The sequence below is a fragment of the Anomalospiza imberbis genome, chromosome 11 (genome assembly GCF_031753505.1).
Source record: "Anomalospiza imberbis isolate Cuckoo-Finch-1a 21T00152 chromosome 11, ASM3175350v1, whole genome shotgun sequence".
Taxonomy (NCBI): Eukaryota; Metazoa; Chordata; class Aves; order Passeriformes; family Viduidae; genus Anomalospiza; species Anomalospiza imberbis.
The window spans coordinates 6,544,743-6,569,742 of record NC_089691.1 but is presented as its reverse complement, the minus strand read 5'-3'; the positions used below and the strand labels follow the sequence as shown (position 1 = coordinate 6,569,742).

The 25,000-nt window shown below is 38.8% G+C and overlaps 1 protein-coding gene across 8 annotated transcripts in view; it reads left to right on the top strand.

Moving 5' to 3' along the window:
• DOCK3 (dedicator of cytokinesis 3) overlaps positions 1-25,000 on the top strand; it is a 186,078-nt gene that overhangs the window by 45,061 nt on the left and 116,017 nt on the right. For all 8 annotated transcript variants that reach the window (XM_068201612.1, XM_068201611.1, XM_068201615.1 and 5 more), the window contains exons 6-7: positions 15,211-15,359; positions 23,255-23,339. In XM_068201612.1, the coding sequence (XP_068057713.1) occupies positions 15,211-15,359; positions 23,255-23,339 (234 nt within the window). The remainder of the gene's footprint in view (positions 1-15,210; positions 15,360-23,254; positions 23,340-25,000) is intronic.

Sequence of the window (25,000 nt, the reverse complement as noted above, 5' to 3'; positions counted from 1 at the left end):
ATCACTGACAAGTTTAGAGTCAAGAGGATGATTTTAATGAGCCACTTAGGCTTGTTGTTGGATTTTGGTGTCATACTCTGAAGTAGCTGGTGAATGTTCTGTCTCGGATCTGACAATAATTGCCAGGCTTGTCAGCTCTCACTGTGATACTGGTGCTGTCATCGTGTAAATCTGCATTAGAAACACAGCTAAATGCAACGCTTCTGTTAAACAGTTATTCTGTTAACAGCATAGTATTCTGGAAGGAACATAATTATGATTTGATATTTCTCTTGAAGCTGCTGCATTGCTGGGTTAGATAAAAAACAGAATGCTGGGATTAAAATAGTTACAGAAAGAGGAAACACAGACATTGTGTACTTTCCTTTTTTAAAAAGAATTCTCTCGTGTGAAGTAATCTAAAATAAATCTTTTCTACTTGTCAGTTTTATTTATCCTAGAAAAGCCATACCCTGTTCTAAGATAATTTTTTAACACCTCTAACACATTCCACTACTATTTTCCAAGGGGATTTTTTTGTCAGTAAATCTGGGAAATGCATATCTAGGTAGTTGACAGGCTTTGCAAAAGAAAAGCCAGAATTCTCTTACACATGGACAATAGGCTGAACCGTTTATACTCCATGTTTATCATTTATACATTTATGCTTTTCAATGCAAGCACTGGTACTATCTCAGCTGCTGTTTGGAGAACATTATTGTGCAACCATTTTCTAATTGAGTTCCTCCATTTTATTAGAGGAAATGAGAGAGCTGTGCCTTACGGAACATCTTTTGCTAGAGGTCCTCAAGCTGGCTTGGCCAGGACCTACTAATGGGTTGAATAATCTGAGCATTACCTTTTCTTTCCTGATTTCTTCTGCCCCTCTGCCCTATGATTTTGAACCTCTTTGCCAGTTTGAACTCAGTCTAACAAAAAAAAAAATTAATTTTCTTGCATATAAGAGGCTGTGTAGAGGAAAGAAATGTGATTTTATAGCTCCTGCCGTGGGAAGGATTGCAGTGCAACTTCATCCATATTGTGAAGCAGCAGGCAAGTCAGACAGGAATTTCTGGTGGATTAAATGGGCTGTGCTGCCACAGTGTTAAATTTCAATGTCATAACTGAGTGGTTACCAAGAAAAAGAGTTTTTATATTATTGGTAGTAGTCTAATGGCAGAGTTATTATTTTTCTAACTGCAGAATCTTCTATTGTGGAACTTTGATTATTGCTGTGCTTGTTATCTCCATCATGGAGTTTCAGCTTTAAAAATCAGATAGAATTAGATGAAGAATATTCACCTGACTCACGGGGAGTTTTACTGCTTGCTGTGCCTACAGTTTTACATGCACAGAATCACAGAACTGGGTAGATTGGAAGGAACTTCTGGCCATCTCCAGTTCAACCTCCTGCCCAAAGCAGATTCTCTTAGAGCAGGTTGTTAAGGATCTTGTGCAGTTGAGTTTTGAATATTTTTGAGGAGCCCACAACATCTCTTGGAAAAAGTCTATTCTAGATTTTGACTGCCCACAAGGGAAAAACATTTTCCTTTTGTCTAGTTGGAATTTCCGGTATCTGATGCTATTAACTAACCTTCCCTTGACACAATAATTAAAGAAATTAAGTGTAGAATTAAATCTAGCACTTACTAAGTGGTTTAAAAACAGATGAATTGATAAGAAAGCTGTTGAAAATGGAGAATTTTTATTCAATGCTGCTGGTTGTAATAGGACTTGCAGGGATGTGTTCTAGTCTGTTATTCACTAGTCTTACTAATAGCAGTCAGGAAAAATCAGTGACATAGAAATTGCTGATGATGCAGAAATAGGAAGCTAAACAATGATTAGTTCAGAAATTGTGTGGTTTCTGTCAGACACTTGGCTCTTTTAAACAGCACCAACTGCAATAGATCCAAATATAGCAAGGCCCCACAGATGGTGTTTGTGTCCTGAGGTGCAGTGACACTTAACATGATGAAACATTGCTATGGCAGACCAATCCAACATCAGCCTCTTCCTTGCTTTTGACAGCTAAGAGGATAAGAAGTCTTGCCTTTCTAGACAAGGGGCATGTGGAGTTGCAGAGGGGGAGAATAATTGAAAAATTCTCTGTGTAAATTAATGAGGTGATTGCTGGGCAGCTGCTACTGATTCTGCAGTGTCTTCTTCAGAATAGATGGGGAACAGCCAGAAAGATTCCAAGGTGATCCATGATGGCAGCGAGTCCTAGGAGGAGGAACCTGGAGTGGGTCTCCAGGTTATCCAGTCCAACTGAGTCCTTTACAGCAAGTTCATGTCCACTCATGGCATTTTCAACATGTGCTTGTGTTGCCCGTTTCAAAAAATCTATCTGCAGCAGTGGATATTTTGCAGCTTCTCAAAAATTCAGTACTTTTTGGATTGATTGATGTTCCTTATCCTATTTGTCATGGACAAGGGGAAGAGCTCATTCAATTTCTCTTTCCTGTAAGTTTTTGATTTAAATTATTTTTGTAATTTTGTCATTTCTAGACAAAAAAGAGTCAAATCCAACCTTTTAAAAATATCATGTTTTCTGGATATTCTCATTGTTGCTTGAAAGAATTACTGTTTATCCATGTCTTCCTGATGTATAATAGATAAAAATAGAGAGATAATTAAATAAATAAAAGTGAGAATAATGTTCCAGCAGAAACCTGACAGAGTGAAGAGATTACTTTGCACATTTGCTCAGACAAACTGCAGAAGTTGAGTGAGGAGTCAGCCTATTGTGACTTATAAATAGATATGTGGAGGAGGGTTGCAGGTAGCTGATTGATAATTGTGGTAATCTGTCAACAATCTGTCAGTTCTCTCAAAAAAAACCAAAAAAAGGAGGCTAAATCCCAGTATTTACAAAGCAGAGCCATGCAAATTTGGGATAGTATTGAAGGCATTTTTTAATAATTGGGGCAATTAGCAATAGATTAATCACGGAAAGCAGTTGTTTCTTTATTACTGATATCTTTAAAACAAGACTGGATTGTATTTTAAATGATTTGTTGACACATTATCCTGGAGGAAGTACATTGCAGCAATCTGTGAGCAGGTTTCTATGGCATGTGCCCTGCAGGAAGTCAGACTAGATAATCACAATAATCCTTTATAGTCTTGGAATGGATGAATCTTTAAATCTGTTTAGTCAGGACCAGCTGTGTTGAAAAACAGCATTACTAAAATACAAAAGATGTGCTATGAGGTAGGGGATGTGCTGCACCGATGTGTTTTATATTCTTTCAGGCAAGAGCGTTGTATGCAAAAGACTAATGTTTTTTTTTAGGAGTCTTTGTCTAGTGATGCCTTTCAGAGATGAAGTGCTAATTCTTGAACCCCTTTAAACACATTCTTTGTGGTTTTTGATGACTTATCTCCTTGGTGAGGACATGCTTTTTGGCTATTTATATAGAAACCGTGGAAAAGATTGACATTCAATACCTTTTTTTGGGCTTTCCTACATTTCAAACACTGTAGGGAACAGCAGATATTTTGGATATCTTCAAGTGGGAGCTCACCAGAAATGGTTCTGTTGCCTGGTGAAGGTGTCAGGGTGAGTCAGGACCGGTTCCTTTGCATTTCAGGCAGGTTTAGCAGTTGGGAATCAGCTTTGTCCTGCAGGGTCCTGCTCTGCCAGATGTGTTAGGCAACAAATAATAATGCTGACACTGCTTGGCTGTCATTTATTAACTGGAGCTTTTAACCATTCTCCCTGTGCAGTGATGGTTTTCTTCCTTTCATTTGGCTTCTGTCTGTGGAGCATCCTGAGCCCCAGTGAAAACTCCCAACTTCCACCTCAGAAGGTGACCCTATTTAAAATAGATGGAAAAAAGCTCAGGAAGTACCTGCACCCCACACTAACAGGAATGCTTTGATACTGTTTCTTAGAATAATGAGATGCCCAAAGTCAAAAAACATGTTTTTGTTCTGGTGTTATTGAGATCTTTGTTTAAAATCTACTGTTTTAACAACTGCCAGCCACAGGTCCCTTTACAAATATTTGCACTGCTTTTGTCACATACATGAAACAAACATTCTTAAATTGAAGAGGTTGGAATTAATTCTTTATCCTGGGAGTTTTACCTGTTTTCTCTTACCTTTTAATTTGTAATTCTGCCACTCATCTTTGAACTATTTTAATTTTTTATTTACCAAAAATTTGAATGTTTTACAGAATGAGTGAACGCAAATATTTAAAAACAGGCTTTATTTATAATTTACATAGTATTTGCTGCATTCTGCTTTTCTTTTTTGTGCTTTTTGTTTAACTACTAAATTGTAATTTGTTTTTGCTCCTGCTGTATTATGGGATGGCCATCAGCTCAGTGCCAGAGTTTAAAGCTCCTCAGCTTCACATGTTCTTTCATGGGGTGAAGTAGCTTAGCTTGCATTTGAATCAGTTATTATTTTCCCAGTATTTTTCCTGAGGCCATGTGTGGAGCTGCAGAAGAAATTACTTGTTTATATGAATCTTACTTTGATGGATCTGGCTCTTCCTAACAGCATTTCTGGCTGTTCTGAAACCCAAACTCTCTTCTCACGGAGTATCTGAGTAGATCATACAGTGCAGTTCCATTTGTTATTTGTTCTCTGGGGGCATCATCCCTGAGACATTGGGATCTCTGCATCTGAGCACAGCCACCACTGCCTGCAAGGTTCAGAAATGTCTGTCCTGGCTTGCCAAATATTCCTGCTCTCACAAATTTTGTGCCCATGACCCCTGTGAGATCGAGGCTGTAGTAAAATGGTGCTGGTCATTGCCACAGCTGGTATTCTCTGGATCTTCCTCTTTAGAAACCTTTTCTTCGTGATGTATAAACACTGAAATCCAGAATTGAACAAGGGAGAGAACAGTTATGAAGTCACTGGTAACAGCTGCTGGTTCAAGCGTGTGTATCCCTTTATTCTGCACCTCATTTCTCCTCCTGTCATGCTCCAAATTAGGAACCTCAGAGATGTTTTGCAGAAACGAGCTGTGGCTCCTGCATTTATTTTATCCTTTTTGTTTGTTTGTTTTTATAATGGTGGGAGGCATAAAATGTGTCTGAGCTACCATTGAGCATTACTGTTAAAACTGTTGATAAATCAACAGGAGTTAGCATATGAAATAGTTCAAAGAGCCATAAAGAATCATTCCTTCAGTAATGAGAAAATCCTCATGTGTAAGGGAATTCTGATTTTCATATTCTCACAATTTTGTTTCACATCTGATGTTTGAACAGAAATAACTGCATTATAATGCACAATAGAAAATTTTGAATTTGTAGATTTTTTAAAGTTAGAAAACAACTTGGGTGATCAGCTTCCCTTTGGAAAAAATCCTGAGCTTACAAGTAAGGTATACATAATTTCAGTGCATCTTGGTCTTAATCTTAGAAAACAGTTGTACTGTATTTGAACGCTGCCAAGTTATTATTTTATATATCTATTTTGCAGAGACAAAATTAGGGCTTCCAGGAAGGATTAGAGTTGTACTAAACATCTGTGGGGAGCAGTAGAAAAGGATCAATCCCTACTGAAACTGCTGGGTAAATGTGCTACCGATTCCCTTGTAAAGGATTTTCCTCTGCTGGGCAGTGGTCTTGGACTTTGCAAACCCCCCCAGATTTTTTTCCTTAGAACTGTTCCTTTGAAGCGGAATTTGTCTCTTTTAGAGGAATGAAAATTACTGGAACCTGTCTATGAGAGGCATAGTTGAAATGCCTTTGCTGTTTTGAATTTCCATTAGACAGTTGAGTTGGAAAACCACTGAAATTCAGTCAGCAATTTTCTTTAGGGATTCACAGAAATGTTGGAAGACAAATGGTGGCACCATGCCCAGCATCGTTAATTGCAAAATGCACTAATCAAACCAGTTTGCAAATAATGGTCTGTGTTCTGCATTTTGTGGGAATAATGGTGTGTGTTTTGCTTGTGGTTTTCTTTCTTAGTGTTTTAAGTGCCCCTAATGCTACTTTAAAGTGGCTTTTGGCAAAATCTTCTCTAACATAATGAACTTGTGTTATATGACCTGCAGGGACCCTGACAGAGACAAAGAATTGTTAAAAATGTTCAAGATGACTCGTACTGACCCAGTCCTACAGATTCTTTGACTTCTTTTGAGCTTTTTTCTCTGAAAAACTCCTGTTTGTTAGGTCCAAAGCAGTAATACTCCTTCTAGAGCCCTCCAATGTGTGAAGGAGAATATTAATTTTGTGCCCTGTGGGACAATGTGTGAGAGGAGCTGGGAAAAGGGTGAAAGTATCAAGTTGTATCCTTGAACCCCACTGGATGTGAAGTTCCCTGTTAAGAATGTAAATAGCATTGGAAGAGCAGATGTTTGATTTAAATGCAATGGAAATGCTTAAGGGAGAAAGTATTTTTCAGCTTGAAAATTTGGCACAGGAAGGCACTGCTAAAGGGAAACTGTTTATCTGACATAAGTTGTAATATACTGTAATCAGTTTGAATTTCTTCAAAGGTATTTATCATGCAAGTTCTAACTTAGCATGATTATTATCAATTAGTTTGAATGTTAATTATTTATTAAGACCACTTCAATAAATGTGATGTTTATTCAGAGTGTAAACAAAAGCATTTAGCTCTACTTTAAAACTGATGTCAAAGGTAATATAATTCTGTCATGCAGAAAACAACCTTAAAATACTGATTTTTGTGGAGGGGTATGTTGTATTTGCAAAAGAATGTAACCTTTTAGTTATGGGTAGGAAGCTTTCTTATGAATACCTTCATTTCTTTTGCATTTAAATGATAGTAAAAAGTCTTCTGAAAGTGTGAAATATAGAGGCATCCACACTAATGCAATACTGCTTCAGTTTCTTTTAGAGCAGAATGTTTCTGTTTGTTGCTTGTCTTACAGGTGAATAGCACCAGTTAGTATTGAATGCAGCGTCTTCCTCCAGTCCTGCGGGTTCAGATCTTTAGCAAGTGCAGGTCACACAGCTTCCCCTCTTCCAGTCCATCAGGACAAGTGGGGTCTGCTGGCACTCAGTGCTTCCAGCAGGAGGCATTTTGGATGGCTGTGGCGAGATCCCAGCAGGAGGTTGGGAGTGCTCCTCTTCCAGCCACCTTTCCCAATATTCCAAGCTTTGTAGGACCAGAACTTCTGACAGGAGAAGAAATACCTTTGCTGTATTTCAAGACCATCCGTTCTCCATCTGGAAGATCCCACATGATTCAGCAAATGTGTTTTGGAAAAGAAAGGTCCATTATGGCTGTGATTTTAATATAAATAGGAGACACAAGTCTATGAGGAAAATTGAAGGTGATGATGTGAGAAGGGAACATTTGGTACCAATTCTAGTTCTGCTTATTAAAGCTCCTTCACTGCTGGGACCTCATGTTTACAAAAAGGGGAGGACAGTTTGGGGATGTGAAGGTCAAAGGTGTCCTTAGCATCAGTGACCTTGAGATGGGGGAGCTCAGGATCTTGAGGGGAGGGAGCAGGACCAAAAGCAGGATAACAACCTGAAAAAAGATCGCAGTGGGAAAAAGAAGTCTCTTCCTGTTCTTGGGCTCTTTCCTTGGTGTATTGCCTTTCAGAAGGCCAACTTATCTTATCTGGTCTTGTTAGTCATACTTCTGAAGAAATATGATGAAGTAGAATGTGCTGCCTTCATGTGTCCTAACACATCTGTGTCATGATGGAGGCATTCAAGACTGGGGGGAATCATCCTTAATTAAATAGCAAAAGCCTTGCATGCATATTTTTTTCCTCAGAATGGAATTTTATTCTAAATTGTACATTCTTACATTTAAGAATGTCTAGAACAAGATGTTCTTACAACATAAAAACAAATAAGTACATTTAATATCCAAAGGATTTAGAACTGAATTCAGTAAATGTAATATGGATTGAAGTGGGGTGTTAATGTCACTTGTTTTGCAGTATTTTTGAAATGAAGAATTAAACCTCTAAGTTTATCCGCTTCAATTCCATTTCCATAAGCTTTGTTAAAAGTTCATGATGATGTTAGGAAAGGAGGTTAATGTTGCTGTCGCTCCTAAAGATTTAGGAACTCAATTCAATCTCAGCAAAGCAATGGTAAGCTGCAGGCTGTGCCACAATCTCGTTAGGCAGGGTTTTCTGCAGCCCTCAGCTGTCAGCAGTGGCAGCCAGGGTAGGGCTGGGCTTTAGACAGAGGGCAACATTAGGGTATTTTTTCAAACAAATTTTTTTTCTTCTCACAGTAATTGTCCCACAGAGCCTCTTATATTTTTTCCTGGAGAAGACCAGTCTTCCTTCTTTGCATCCTGTTTTTTCTATTAACGAACAAAGCTAAACAACACTAATTAACCCCAGAATACCTGTCTCATGCTGGCCAAGGTGCATTTCCTGATGATGATGTTTAAGAGTACCAACAGCATAAGAATACTGATAGTAGGAAGTGTCAGACATCAGAATTGCCTTAGATTTGTTTTAACTTGTTTCTGTGACTGTTAAATGTTGTCGTCTTGTATTTGTCCCAAGTTGCTGCACTAGACAACTCAGGCATCTGAAGCTGTAAATAAGGAAGAGATATGAGAGTCAAGATGCACATCTTGACTGCCAGGGAGTGCAATAACTTGTACTCAGAGCTATTTACATGTATGGCATAATTGATGTTTGGAGTGGAGAAGTGGTTTGTACCATACTGGGTTATTATCAATAAAAATAGGCTCTGAATTGCACATTAGTGTGAGTTAATCATTTAAGGTCTGTGAGGTGATACAAACAAATAGGAGAGCACTTCTCTTCATGAAGAAGAGCAATAGATTGGGACTAACCCATTGTAAAAGCATTTTTCTTCATAATATTGTGTGGAGAGCTCTGGACTGAGATGGGTTGATTTATTAAATAGAGAGCATTGTCACAACAGGTTTAAATATTACCCGCTGTCCCTCATAGGAGATCTGAGGAAAAGCTTTTTCAAGGCAAAAGAGCTTTGCTGCCATTGTGAGGATTGTCCTCCTGTGGCCTGCTGTTCCTTAAGTGCCACTATTGCTGCAGTGCTACCTGGGCTCCCCTCTGCAAGGGGTTTAAAGCTGTGAAAGGCTGTAGGGTATTTGGTTTGCAGCAGATAAAAGATATCACAGGTTTTTGGATGTGTTGGTAGATAGCTTTGATTTAAATACACCATTTTGATTTTGGAGCAGAACAAACCATTGTTGTTTTCGGATTATCGTAAAGAATTTGAATGCATTTAATTTTTTTTTTGTAAATGTGCAATCCAATCCAGTGGAGTTCTGAAATTATTTTGGAGGCAATCCAGTTGTTGCTTTGCTGCACAAGGTTTCTGGTAAAGCATATTAAATGCTCCTCAGGAGAGGGGGAGGTCAGCACAAGCGCTGCACAAATGGAATTTCTAATACATTTAGGAGAAATGGGGGAAATAAGGAGGGGTGAGAAGTTTGCATATACCCTGCTAGTGTGAGGTGCCTGTATCCAGTCAGCTTCTCTGTGATTTAGGGCTTCCTATCACAGACTTCATTCCTGTGAGAATTTAGTTTTATTTTGCAGCTCAAGGAAAGCCAGGATTGTTGGTTTCTCCTTGGATTGTTGCCAAGAGTGCAAGGAACCTTTTTGTGAAGTTACTGATGTAAATTCAATATATCTTTCAGCTTTTGAGCTATTTGGAAGAAGCATAAAGGCATGGTATATCTATAAAAAAATTACTGCTGAAGTATGATATATGGTAATTCAGGCAGGTTATTTAATCTAATATAAAGGAAAAGCTTGTAGCAACATCTCTGTTTATCTTGTGCAGGCTTTGTTTTGTGGGTTATTCTCTGCTTTTGCTTTCTTTATTGATGTTACATCATTCTTTTTACTGCTTAAGTTCTTCCCTTGTCACATATCAGTATTTTGAGCTATTTTACTAATTTTCAATGGCAAAAGTCTGAAGAACTTATTTTTTCTGTCCCTCTGATTTACTGGGCTTTATTACAGACTGTAAATTGAAATGCCCTCTGTGAATACAGTAGAGAATCAATTTAGATATATTTTTATTGGAGTAAGTAATTTCTGTTTGAAGCTGAAAGCTATGAATATTCATAAGACAAAATAAATACTATTCATGATAATACATCCTTATTAATAAATTAAGAACTAATAAATAGAGACTTTCAGGATAGAAGAATGAAAATAAACCTAAACTGAGATGCCTTTCTCAGTCTGTTACTTGATTTAGAAGACTAATGTTGTTTATTGGGCTTGACAATCGTAGAGGCCTTTTCCAACCTTAACATTTCTATGATCCAGTGGCTCTCAGCGTTTAATGGTGTGCTGTCAGAGAGGGGTGAGCTCACACCCAGCCTCTTGTGAAAACCCCAGCATGCTGCCTCGACCCTTAGTAAATGAAATTTGTAGTTTTAATTAGGAGAAGTTGTAATTTCTTAACTTTATTCTTGCTCAATATTATTTTCACTTATTTGTTGTTTGTATTTTTTAACAGTTTTTAAGTCCATGTTAGTTCTGTCATCCAAGAGGACCAGCTGTCTAGGCACATATGGAGAACTGATGAATATGTGCAAGTATTAATTGTGTTCTCAAATTGCTTTTTCTGTGGGTGCCAGTCAGGACACCTTTGTACTGTCCACATCTCCCACACAAATTTTTAGCTCTTTCCTATTTTTGAGACAACTTTGTATTGACCTGTAGTCTGACCTTTATTGATCAGCAGGCACTTGATGAATACTCTCTAATTTGATAGGTGAAGTTTAAGGTTTTCATGGTAATAACATTACAGATTTTGAGTAAGACTAAGCTATAAATAATGCAAAGATCTTTAAATTCCAACAGAGTTTTAATATGAAGTAAATTGCTTAATTAAAATCATCCTGACAAAACTGAGAAGAAAGGCAGGATTGTTGTGTTGTTTCTAGCTGTAGTATTTCCTCTCATGTGCTGATGGTGCTTGCAGGCTTTAATATCTAATGTAGATACCAAAATCCATAACAAGGAACCTGGGGAAGGCTACTCACTTGCTTTTATAATGAAAATAATTTTTTGCGCCCTTCTCCCCCTTTACAGCTTAAGGCAGTTTTATAGGAAAAGTCTTAAGGGACTGCTCTTGAGAGAGGCAAAATCCTGACTTTACAGTGGTGGTAAATGAAGTCATGGTAACAAAATGACTATAAATGGGTCATCTGCCATAATATACCGGTCTGTCGTATATTTTCCTATTATGTGGCGTTTATTTAGAGAAGAGTGACGGAGGCGGCCGTGGGGTTCCAAAAGCCTCCCGAGGGAGTCGCGGGGAAGCGGGGCCTGCTTTGTGCTCGGCTCTGCTGGGGTTCCTGGCCCAGCTGGGCTGTCGCGATCCCGAGCTCCTGTGCCGGTGTCGGCCCTGGGGATGGTGCTGAGGGAAGAGGCTGATCCCAGCTGCCCCCACAGGGCTCAGCCCAGCTGGGGGGACAGCACTGGGACAGCAGCTCTGGGACAGCAGCTCTGGGACAGGGGCACGAGGGGGAAAGGGGAGAAACAGCCCCACAGTCATGGAGCCGAGCAGAGGGATGTGAACAGGCAGCGGAGCTGGGATCCGCACTGGGATCTGCGTGGGCAGAGCCCACCCTGGCGCAGGGGAAAACTGCCAGGAGGAGGGAGAAGAAGGGAGGAGCTCCCATGGCCTGACCCCTCCATTCTCCTGTCATGCTGGGGAGGAGGTGATTCTGTGAAGGATGGAGGAGTTGGGAGTGAAGGGAAAAAATGCTGGGCTTGGGAAGGGGATGCTTGAGGACAGGGTTCTTTGTGTCTTTGTATCTCCCTGCCCAGCTCTGTTGGAATTGGCAATAAATAAATAAATTCCCCAAGGGAGTTCTGTTTGCTGGGATGGCGGTTGGTGAGTGAGCTCCCTGTCTTTGTTTCAACCCACAGGTATTATCATTTCCTCCCCCTGCCCCGGCCTGCTGGAGAGGGGCGGTGGGGGAAGCTCCACACCAAACCCACCTTTTGGCTTTTGAACTCCACAGAGTTAAAACAGAGCCATTAAAAGGAAAAAAAAAAACCAAAAACCTGCCAGAATTCCACTTTTTGATGCATAGCTGCACATCTGAAGATTATCCAAACATTGATTAGAGTGATTTGTTTGTTATCAAAGAAATACAGCAAATGTTTCTGTGTCTGTAAAATGAGGCGACAAGATGTGTTAGAGGACTTGTGCTGCTTGTGAGGAGAGTCCCAATTCGTTAAAGCCATCCAGGTTCTTTGTGACTCATTTCAATTATTACCATGAAAGTTCTGCAGAATTGCTTACTTTTATATTCCAGATTTACCAAATATGTTTATAAATGCACACAGCAGGTCATTCTGGATGGACTGATAAGGTGCTCCTTGCTTGGGAGCTTGTGTTAAAGCCAGCTGAAAAAATGAGAGATTAGAGGTTGTATGAAAATTTACTGTGAAACAGAATGAATGTTTACACATCAGACTGACCTGCACATCTTTTATTTAACTACTAACAAGATGATAAAGTTTCAGGTTTATTTATGGTGCTACTCTAACTAAACTTGAAGTATTTTAATACTTAAAAAATTGGGGGGGGTGGGGGACAGGTGTTTCTTAATTGTGGCATCCAGGGCCATCTGTTTTACACGGTTTTTTTTTTTACACAGGGGTAGGAATCTGATTAACTTAGCTTAGTGTTGAATTTTGAAGAGTTTCTTTTTTAATGTTGAAAGAGAGAAGTCATTAAAATGTGAGTATCTCCTTCCTTCCATCTCTCCCATGAGAAGCTCATTAGTCCCTGGGCTCCTATAGTGTGAGGAGGGATGTTAGAAACTGATTTTTGACTGCTTCCAACTCCCTTCTGCCTGCAAGCCTGGGATTAAGCCACTTTCAACTCTATTCTAGCTCTCCTTTCTCTCTCACAAGCATTTTCCTTCATTATTATGGATCTAGCATCTATGGTTCTTCGTAACAGTTTCGCTGAGATCACAGCCACAGCTCTGCTGGCTTCCACTTTCTCTTCCTCCCTTCCTTGCCCTAGACCTTGGATTTTCTGGAAGGACACTGTGTGTTTAGCTCTCTCTCTATACTTGTGCATTCAGTTTAAAGCAGGTGTAGCACTTGTGCTCTGTAGTCTCCTTTATTTGTATTTAAAGTACGTACTTCTGGTACTCCTTGGCTTGTATAAAATGACTGTTTAAACACAACCATAGAACGTACTGTAATTTAACCAGCATGGTGCTCTGGACCATGGTCCAGATATTTTTGATAACCTTGAACCATCATTACAGGAGTGAGAAAGTGGCTCTCTTAGCAGGTTTAGCTGGGAAGTCTGAATATGATGGTTTGGGACCTGATTCTCACGATAATTTCATTCCCAACTGTTTTATTATTAAAATAGACCTAATTTGCTATTTTGATACTACCAATCTCAGTTGTTTTCATCTTGTGTTTTAAAAAGTGACAGCCTTTTATTGTTCACATAAATAGCATATAAAAATGGACATTTCCCATGCCTACTGTCATTGTCAGTTTATATAGGATTTACTTGACCACATTTAGTAATAAAACCTAAACAAAATCAAATCATTTTAAGCTTATCAGCTATGCATGATTATCTTCCTTGCAGAAATTTTTTCAGCCCCAGAAATTTATGTCTTTCTGTTAGGTCTGGTGTCTGTTCTTCTTTCTTTCAAGTGGGACCAAAACCATTATTGATGCAGAGTTGAAAGATTGTGCATCTTTTCATCTCAAAATTGTTTGATAGGAACAACTGATGATGCCATCTGTGCTTAACCTGCTTCAGCAAAACAGATGTGTAATCAGGTTCAGAGAAATTTTAAAAATGCTTATCAAAATGGATTGCATTGATGTCTGTTTTCCTAAGTCATGCAGATCTAGTGGTCTTAGAGGAAAACAAACTCAAGTAGGTGGAAGTTCTTTTTTCATCTCATCTCAACTATTTTTGGTAAACAAGTGAAAAACACTTGTTCTAATAATGTGTTGCAACAGAAAACACTTATGTTTCTCTTTGTGGATGTTCCTCTCTGAGATGTAATCTTGGTAGATGCAGGTGTCTGTATTCAGAGGGCTTTTATAGCCCACTCCTGTACAAGCAGAGATGTGATCAAGGCAGTGCCAGCTGATCAAGTCTCCATGTCAGTCCATCTACTCGGTGTTTTCCCAAGTGAGATTCAAACACTTCAAGCTTTGCAAAGCAGTGGGAATGGAGCTCAGCTGTTCAAAGAACAGCATCCAGCTGCATCAGGAGATCTTGTTTTCCTTCATGGGATCCTCTTTTGTGGTAAATTGGCTGTTTTATGCAGTATTGGAGACTGGAGGGAGACAAGCCCCCTTGACACGCAGTCCTGACCCAGCACAGAGTGGAGTAGTTTGGTCTCATGTCCTATTTTATCTTATCTTATGGGTGGTCTTGGTTGATGGCCTCAAACTTTCCTTTTTGGGGAATTCACATATAGTTATTTCCTGCAGGAGAAAAAAGTATTTCCACTTCTGTCTGGTTTGGGGGGATTTAGTTTTGGTGAAGAGGGTTAATTGGGTAATACCAATTCTTTTGGAAAGAATTACAGTGTTAGTTGTGGAAGTTTTTGTCTTTACTGATTGGGGGGGGGGGTTAAAATATCTATGGTAATTTTTCTCTTTCAAAGTAGTTTTCCTGGTAGATTTTATTATTAATTGCTTTAGTCCTTTTTAGAGTGCCAAGTAATGAATTTTCACACACCCACCCCCCCTCATACCTGGCTGAACTTCAGTAACTGGAATATCACAAATAATTTAAAAATGTTTTTTTGTTGTGGTGACTCATTGTTGCTGACTGTTCAGAGCCATCCAGCTAGCTGCTGACAGAAGTAAACTTTTTCACCTCTATCACTTTAAATCTAAAATTTTGCATTTTCTGTATGATTGGAATAAGCGATTCCTGCTGTGCCTAATGAATCCTCTTTATTTAGCATTAGGTTCCATCAGAAAATGGGCCTCCTAGCAGATTGAGCCTAAACCACAGGAATAAGAAGTTATTTAGTATGAATTGCATCAGTTAACGCTACTTTTTGATGTAAATATTTTAAGGCTCACAAAAACTGGATTGTTGTTCCTCTAGGGTAATTAAATGAAAATTGGGTAACTTATTAATCTCTCTCTTTCTCTTTCTCATACTTTCTCTCTCCAAACTTATTCTCTGCCCCTCTCTTTTTCCCCTGCTTTTTTCCCCCTCCTTGCCTCTTTCTTTTTCTCTCTCCCTCCTCCCCCCTCCTCCCAAAAATGTGCCTTTACAGAAACATAAGGTAGATCTTTTCTACAAACTGCGGCATGTGATGAATGAGCTCATAGACCTCCGCAGGCAGCTGCTCTCGGGGCACCTGACACAGGATCAGGTGCGAGAGGTCAAGAGACACCTCACAGTGAGGCTGGACTGGGGCAATGAGTAAGTACTGGGTCCTGTTTCTTCTACTTCTTCTCGAGTAACTTTTATTGACAAAAAAACCCCACACAGCATTTCCTTTCCAATATTATTTGTGCACAGGGGAAATTTGGGATTATTTGAAACTCAAGTATAACTTTTTCCTGAATGTATTGCCTTCTGCAGGGAGTTTTGCTCTTGGTGTGAAATGAGCTGTTTACCAGTAGGCCTTTCCAAGGGCTCCCTGCACTTATAAAAGGATTAGGTCACTTCACTTACTTGTTATCAACCAGTAGAATATTAGGCCTGGGAGGATGTGTTCAGAGGTACCTAAAACACATCTTTCTTCCACTGAGGAAGTATTTTAATGGTTGGTGCAAAAAGTAGAGAATCTTACAGTTAACCAGGGACATGGGAGCTGAGGCTGTGATATTCAGACTTTTTGTATCATGACACTTCTCAGAGGTTTGGCTTCCTTGGTCAGCTCCATGTTGATTTTGTGGAGAGGTTCTTGTAAAGGCAAAGACAACTGCGATTCATTCACACAGAAGTGATAATAGATTACCATTAGACAAAAACCAGCCCTTGGCCAGACTTGTGTGTCCTGGGATGTGGATCAGACAGGTAAGCTGTGCATGGCACACATGACACTCACTCTCAGACAAACAGTTTCCCACTGGGAGTGGGATTAGTGCTAATGAGCATGTGGGAGTGGGGAGGAGTCCTGTGAGTTGACAGCTAAGGAGAAAATCCAGTGTTTGGCATTAAGCTATGTTTGATTCCATTCCGTGATCACCTACCTCAAAACCCCCTCTGAGGGACATACCTGAACACCCTGATAAAGGTTTAGCAGCCCCCTTGCTGCACTTCATTTCTCTCTTGTTGAAAGAAAGTTCTGAAGGACATAGTCCAATAGATTGCTCTGAAGGACATAGACCAATAGATTGCATCAATCTTTCTGCAGTGCAGAATTACAGATATTTTCCATTCTTAGTCCCAGTAGAGTAAATGGGAACCAAGAGACTGTTTTTGAGCATTATGCCTGCCTGGTTTTGCTCAGAGTTTATGGATCAAATTAGCAGCAGGAAGCTGCAAAAATGCTGTGAGGAAAAAAAAGATGAGGAGAGTGGAAAGCAGTGCAGCACTGAAGAGAATAGGTTGTTCCATGAGGTGCCTGTAGACCTTTTTTGATGTTAAACCATTAAATAGGAGGGTAATTTGAACTAGAAAGGTAAATCTAATGCATGACAATAATGGAGAAGCCTCAGTGAAATCCGTAAATATGTTCAGGATTATATTCATCTACTCAGGATGCTTGTTTGGGGGAAAAAAATCTGTTTCTTACTACAGGTATTGAACTCCCAAGAGAAAGAGGTTCACGATATCAAAGATACATGCAATATTTAAATTCAAATGTCTGGGACTTTGGGGGTGTTTCTGCAACATCACTCTTTTCCACAGAATTTCTAGAAGAGTTCTGCCACTTTCTTCTATCCCCCCTCTCTATGAGTTTTAGCATGAAACTTATAACCACCTGTGTTAATCTGCTAAAAACATTAATGATTTGCATAGACATATTCACATAGTACTGGCCTTTGTCAAGTATTATAATAGTGTTAATTGCTGTTTGTGCATTAATGTTGTCTGAGAAGATTGAGTTCCCTGCAGTTTGAGCAGAGCTGTAATTACTCAAGACAGTACAATGTAGCAGGAGATATTCCATTGCCAAGCAGCTTTCAGGAAATAGTAATCTCACACATCTAATATGTAACATGTTTGCTTATTTAGTGAGAGACTCTTTTTATCCTGACCTTGATCATTAATGAATTTTATTATTTAGAAGGAGTGATGCAAACATGAAGCTCATACTTCTTGTCATCACCAATTACTGATTTTTTTCACTTTGTTAAACTGGTACAATTTTCCCTTAAATACATTGGCAGTGGCTCTGGAAGTCGTCCCTTGTGTCCTGTTAGGAGCTGGTGGAAATCAAGGGACAGATACCCTCCTTGAATGAATAGCTACACATTTCCTTTTTTGTGGAAGAGCTCATTCAGATTGTTTTCAAACCTTCTATTTGCTTAGTCTTGTGTGCTTACTGTAAATACTAAGAAGTTTTGCTCTGTAGTTTGGCCTATTAGAATGTGGGAATATTATTTTACAGTAATTGCTGCTAAAGCCCTGTATTGTTGCTAATCATTTTTCTAACACAATACTGATTGCCCCTTCCTATAGCCATTCCATTTTCTGCTGCTTACACATTCTTTCTCCCCCGTACAAAAGAAAGATCCTGGACACAACCTGTTTTTCATTCATTCATTCCTGCTTTCCTCTTCGATCCACTTACCCCCAGGTAGCTTAGGCTTGTACACATGCAGGGCTGATATTGCTGCTACAGAGTTTTTTGTATTTCCCAATCAGAATTTGGTACCTTCAGATGAGCACCTTGCTGATTTTAGACTTGCACTTTTAAGCATCTCTCTGTGTATTGTTGCACAGACAAAATCTTATCTGCTGTTTTCTTCCCTGCTTATCTTGCTGGGTTTTATACAAAATACTGCAAATACTTCTGCTTTCTAGCACTGATTCACTCTGATACAATTGCCCATAATACTGATCTATGGAAGTCTGAAATGCTATTGGAGGTGTCCAGTGCTCTGTGAATAATAAGGAAAAAGTTGTAAAGCATGAAAGAAATGTTATAAAGCTGAAGTCTGCTATTTATCATCTCATTTAAGTCACATTGTAAAGTTGAATCTTCAGTTCTTCATCTCGTTTTCTATCATGTTTCAAATAAAACAGATACTTGATTTTGAAATTTTTGTTTAGGTTTTTGCTTCTACATGAATGGATAAGTCTTTCAACTTTTACTGTTGCTTAGAATGGGAAACCAGAATGCAGCTTTTTTGCTGCTGAAGAGCTGTTTCATTGTGGAGACTTTTGCATCAAAAACAGATGAAGGAATCTGCCTGACAGAGCTTCTATTTGAAATGTGAATCCTCTGCCTCTGCTTCAGTGCCAAAAGCTAATTGCAGCAGTGTGTGCAATACCTGGTGTGCCAGAAAGGCAGATGAAGCTTTCTTCAGAGTAATTCAACTTGAAAATCAGAGGTCACCTCACCTGATCTTCAGGACTGATTCTTTCAGATTAATGTATCATCTGTCAGGAGATTACCAGAAAGCATCCAGGTCTCCTTGCATACTCAGGGAAGACACTTCCTTCCCTATAAATGTGGAACATATATTCTGTGTTTTGGGTCAGAAACAGTGTCAGGAGGGGGAACCACCAATACCTTGATATTTTTGACAGATAAAAACCATAAACAAGATGACTTTGTAGGCTTTTATTACTTTAGTCAAAGGTTATTCTTTTTTCCCATAAAATGTTATTAAAATCATTACATTAAATGAAATTTTCCAAATAGTTGCCATAAATTCTGCAAAGAAAGATCCACAGGTAGCCAAAAGGTACAAATGAGTGTTTAAGAAGAAAAACAAAGGGCAAAATATTAGCAATAAATCTTTTAAACTGTCATACAAAGAAAATGAAACACACTTTTAAGGTCATGGTTTTTCTCCTAGCTCAGAATTGCAGTTGAACAGCCTGTAGCAGCTGGTTAGTACCTACTGACTACTGACATCCATAACTGTGGAGGGCAGGAATTGTGTGATCTAATGAAATCAGCACAGTCTTGAATTTCAAAAAGCCCTGAATTTCAGTGCTCACACTCTTAGATTATTTTGGGGCTTGGAGTGATTTATCCTCTTGTCATATTTTCTTGACATGAAAGGAATAAGAATGACTTTTTGGTGGTGTTGTAACAATTAGCTTAAAGTTAGTAAAATGCATCTGGAGATAAGAATTAGAAGTACAGATGATACCTGTTTGGAGAATTAAAGGCAGTTTTATTGCAGTAGCTGTCATGACATCAAAGGAGATCAAAATAGGAGTGACCAACTTAAGCAACCATGAAGAAATGCCTTTAAGAATTGCAGCTGCCATTTCTGTCTGAATGTCCAGCATCTTTCCCTCTCCTGAATGTGCTTGGAGTAATGATTGATTTGGGATTAAAGGTCTAAGGAACTTTGCTGAAAGTCAGTCTTTGAGGAAAACCTGAATAACCTCTCTCTGTAGCCTGATACTGCCATGCTCAGAAGTATTTGCAGCAATTCCCTTTTATCAGTTCCTAACTAAGATTATTTACCTTCATCACATCATCTTCATTTTAAGAAATAATTTCCTGTGTAGCATTACATCAGTACTTTACTAATTTTTTGTAGATTGCAGCCCCTGCAGTTTTTCGTACAACTTAACTCTGTCAAAGAAAACTATTGGGTTGTGTTAGCAGAGTCTCATTTTGACAAACATGTTTTTTTAATGTATTTAATTTCTGTGGATTTCTGTATTGTATTTCCATCAAAGTCTATTTTAAAGTCTGTACATAGTTTATGTGAATCACTGCTAGCATCATTTTCTTTCCCTTCACCATCTTTGTTTGTGTGAGAGAAATACAAATGATATTAAGTAAGGCTTTGATATATACTGAGAGAAGGAATAAAAAAAAAAAGTGGTAGCTGCAAAATTAAAGCTGAAAAGGTTGAGGTAAAGTGTATGTTTTTGGAGCAAAGGGGATGAGATCTTGCACCCTCCAGAGATGTGATGAGCTCTCCCAATTTGTTCTTGAGGACTGAGTTTCATCTGAAAGATTTTTTTTTCCCTTTTTTTTTTTTAAATATCAAATGGCATATTTCCATATTTCTTCAAGGTTCTTTTAGGAAGAGTTGTGCTGACTTGTGGTTTTATGAATTCTAAATGCTGTAGTGTTTGTATTGTAAATAAGTGAACGTACTAGAAATTAGGACTATTCCTCAAAATCACCATTAAACCTAAACTGATTTTTTCTAGAAGCCCAGGCAACCTTGAGTTGTGTGTTCATCCCTTTCACTATTAAAAAGCCCTGTATTTTTGTCAGTTGGTTTGATTTCATATGACTTGAGAGAAAATTATCTAGAGATTTTAGGTGGTGGATTTTTCAAATTTTTATCCCCCAAAGAAAGGAAAATCGTGAAGACTTTTATGTAGATGAGGAAGAATGTCTAAATGCCAGCTGGAGGTTTCCCAAACAGGTGCAATCAAGAGGTAATTGGTAGGCTTGGGGATATTTTGTAGGTATACTTGGGAAATATTTTTGAAGGGCAGTTCAGTGTGAAGGCAGAATAAAAGAGCACAAGAATTAGCTTGTAAAAGAAAGGATTGTGGAGATAGGAACTGTCAAATAAACAAACCAGCAAATTATGTAATTTTTATGCATGTTCTCTTTTGGAGAAATACTGCCCGGTAGCTGGGGCTCTTCTGTTCCCTTAGTGTTTGATAATAGAGAGGCAAAGTGGGCCACTCACTGTCATTGCCATCTCAAGCATTATGTGGTCAGTCCTTCACAGACAAAAAAAATAATTGATACAAATGGAGTGTACAAACCTGAACTTCCACCTGCACAGTACCTGGCTGCATGTTTGTGCTCCAGCCAAGACACCCTTATTTGCTGGGAGCAAGTGTTGTGCAGGATTAACATAGTATTAGAGAATGAGAATCTTCTGGGTTGAAAATCCACGGTGTTAAGGGATTTAACTAAAAATAGGCTATTAGATAAGTTTCAGAGGGATGCTGCTGCAGTTGTGTTGAACATTATTAAGCAGAAGATAATACTTTTGTCATGTTCTGAGTAATGAGTGCAGGCACTGCTTCACCCCAGCTCTCCAGAGAGCTGAAATGATGTGAACAGAACCTTGTCAGGCTGGGACTGGCTTGGCCAGGTTTTCCTGGGCAACTTTAGTAGAGCTCTGTGACTGCCCTGGAACTGCAGTGCGCACACAATGGCTTTGAAAATGTTCCTAGGGAATAATCTGTTCATATCTCTGTGCTGAGGGGAAATCCCTTTATCGGTGTACTTTAGGGGTGGGAGTGTGCACACATGTGAGTGACAGGGTGTTTTGGAGGTTGTTTAGAAACTCACATTCAGGAAAGCTTCTGTGAATGAATTTGATGAGCATTAACATTTACAAAAAAAAACCTTTGCAATTATCTCTAACTGATTTTACCTTTTTTTATTATATTTTTTTACTTTCTGTGATAAGTAGGCTCAACTGGCAGCTGCAGGTAAGGATTATCTAGTGTGTCCTTATTTTAATCTTTTTCATTTGGTAAACAGATGCAGTCATTTTCATCGTTGCAGCTGCAGTTTTCAGATACTGGTCCTGGGCCACAGATAACTTGTGTTTGATAGGTTTAATCAAACAAAGTGTGAAACCATGACTTTTACAATGTAGCATTAGAATTTGGTATTTGACATGAAACTGCATTGGAGAAGGAAAGCTGCTCCCTTTTTTCCAATGAAAAGATAATTGATTTGAGCAAAGAACTGAGAATGTGGAAATTCCAGTTGGTCAGCAGGGGGTTTCAATGACCATCCAGTGCTGCCAGGGCAAGTGAACAGGGCTGAGCTGCATTTTGGAGATGTGATGGTTTAGGGATATAAATAAAGAAGGAAAACCTGCTTAGGCAAAGATTCAAAAAAAAGAATTATGAAGTTTGGAAACTTGTGGGTAGTGTTTAAAAGCACCGTGGTGAGCAAAGGTAGCTGAGCTTCCTCCAAACCACTGGTTCTCCCCAGCTGTTGTTTCAAGCCAATTGCTCAGAAAGAGACACTGGATTGCCTGGAGCCTTCTGTTATTGCTCCACACAATTACTCTACAGTACCAGAGAGGTTTTTCTCAATAAAATTTTTCATTTGCCATCAGGAACAAGTCTGTGCAGAATGTTTCCCTCTCTGATTACAAAATTAAATCGGCTTCTGCTTTTCTTTTATAGTTTGTGACAGGAGTGCCACAGTACTTCGTGAGGGCACCTCTTCTGCTTGGTTTTTTTCTTTAAGACTGTTGAGAATTTCAACATAAAATGTCTGGAAGTGAAGTATCAAAGTTATATAAGGCAAAAGCAGGAAAATGGTTAATTAATGTGTTGGGTTTTTAAAAAATGTACTCCTAATGTGTGTTTAGTGTAGCTTTTTATTCTAATGCTCAGAACTCTTTGTGCCTGAGAAACTGAAGATCTATGGAGCAAAACTTGGGGTTTGTCACCTTTAAGGTTGTCTTGTTCTGCAGTCTACAGTTACTAATTATTCATTAACAGTTTGCATTTCTCTGTCTGGGTAAAGAATATCTTATTCTGTCTGCTACTCCTGTGAAGCTGTGACCTGAGCTGCCTTCTCTACAGCTGAATTCCTTAACTAGTCATCTTTGCACTGGTATTTTTTTTTCCATCAGTTTATATATTTGATTTGAGCCATATTAATTCTGTTCAGAATAATTAAAAACATTTTGTGGATGTTAAAATACAGATTAAGATTATTGTTATTGCAGTTATTGTTTATTACTAACAAAAATTACTGTGTTTACACGGGGGTGAAATTTTATGAACACCAGGAATATCAAAGCAGCTTCCCAAGGCCTGGAATCTGTTGGCATATTTGAACAGGACTATTAATGGAACTCCTTCATTATGTAATGAAGATCTTACTCAAATACTTCAACAGCAAACAGAGTATGAACTTTATTTGCCTGCTACATTTCCATGTACAAAATTACCTTGTTTTGAGTACTGCACCAACATATTGGCCAAAAGCTTCCCTTGCATTAATGGCCAGAGCTCCACTGAAGTCAGGGAACAAAAAGTAACAAGTTTGTAGAGGGATTTTTTGATATTTGCATTAAATTTTCTTTAGAATTGTTTAATGGTTGACAATTGCAGTAAGACTGGAATAGCTGAGTATTTCTGTGTCCCTGCGCTGGAGGAGGCACATGCAGGAGGTGCTGGTGGCCATTCATGTGCCTCACTGACGCTGCTCCTTCCTTCTCTTGCAGACATTTGGGCCTTGACTTAGTTCCACGGAAGGACTTTGAGGTTGTGGATTCAGATCAGATCAGTGTTTCAGACCTTTATAAAATGGTAAGAAATTCTATGGGAGATTCCTCTGAGTTTTCACTGTGGGAGGGAAAGGAGGGAAATGTTTTTATTCTTTACTCTTACATGTTTTTCTGTTTCCAGTTGTAAGTTAAATGTCTTCTTCATTTGCACCCTGACCACCAGAACAGTGTCTTTCCTACCCTAAGTAGTGGCATGCTTTGATGCATTTTTATTTCAATTTACAAAGTAATGTGGTGTTAACTCTTGGAAGGTTCTCTGAGTGCAGAAAGTCTGTGAGAGCCATTATTTGATTATTTGAGCAGATTGCAGATGCAGAATACCTAAGTGAAAAGTCTGGGTTTGTGGTTGCATAGATAAGAAACATCTTTGCCTTGTTGCAAAGACTTTTTGAGCTCACAAAAGAAGGGGAGAGAGGAGGGAGACCAATGCATAAGTTAATTTAAGCAAAACTAATCCTTGAATGTCAGTGCTCCTCAGAAAGCATGGAGTGCATTTGAATAAGAATATTTGGATTTTCAGGTGAAGTAGTACAATTCCTTCACTGGAGTGAGTTCCAAATGCTGTCATTATTAGTCATTTGTACAGTCCTGCTTGTACATGATGAAGTTGTTGTTTTGGAAATGTGAATTGTGCTGTTAGTGAACTGTAAAGCCACTCATGCATTTTACAACATAACTGTGTTTGGATTCTCTGTTAGTAAGACTAATACAGATAATTTTGGTTTGGATTGTGATGTAACTGTAGAGGGAGAAACAGCATGTAAAATTCAGGAAAGTGAATGAAAGCCCTTCCTCAGTTGCTGTTGTATCTTAAAAAAAACCCAGTTAAAAAACCTTCAGCAATTATTTTGTACAACTTCTTCACTTAATATCTTCCGAAGAAAATAGTTGTTTTCTACATAATGTTGTTACAGTGTCACTCTACTTCTAGGAAGCTTTTAATTTCCTCTTTCAAAACAGTTCTGATTTTCAGCCAGTTAAGATCAGGGGCAGAGAGATCCATGGCTTGGTGATGGGTTTGGTGTGCAAGATGTGACTTTTCTTTAAACCAAAGGCATGTTTTGTAAACAAGCTGGATACTGTCGCTGCTTTGGATTATTTGCACCGTGTAACAGTGGATTTCATGGAAAGAAGTAAGAATTATTGCATAAGAAATATGAAAGTACACCAGTCTATAGTGCTGATTTTTAAAGTTTGTTCCTAATTTGCCATGGTCCATAGTGCCAGTGCAGCAGGGTTTTCCTTCAGTACGGCGTGGAAATTACTCGGTAGCAAATTCCATCAGTGAAGACTCAGGCTTTGAGATCAGTCACTAACTAAGGATTGGTTTATTGCTCTGAGGTTTATTCTGCACATTTTTTACTCTGAATACTTGGAGTACTGCAAATAGGCAATATTTATTGCCAGAGCAGCCTGATTATGTCACCCCTTGGTCCTGTGACTGTCTCTGTGCTGCTCCATCCTGGGAGGGCTCAGGACAGCACCATTACTCACTTCACACTTCACTGCTGCTGGAGTCTGTCGATGCAAGAGGACAGTGCTGCCTAATCGCATCTCTTCACAGTCAGGAGGCAATTTCAGGAACCAAAGCAGCTGAAAAGCTGTTCTTTTTTACCTTAAATCTTGTAAAAAATGAAGGAAAGGTATGTTGGTGACTTAGGTTGTTTTAGGGTTATTTTTAAT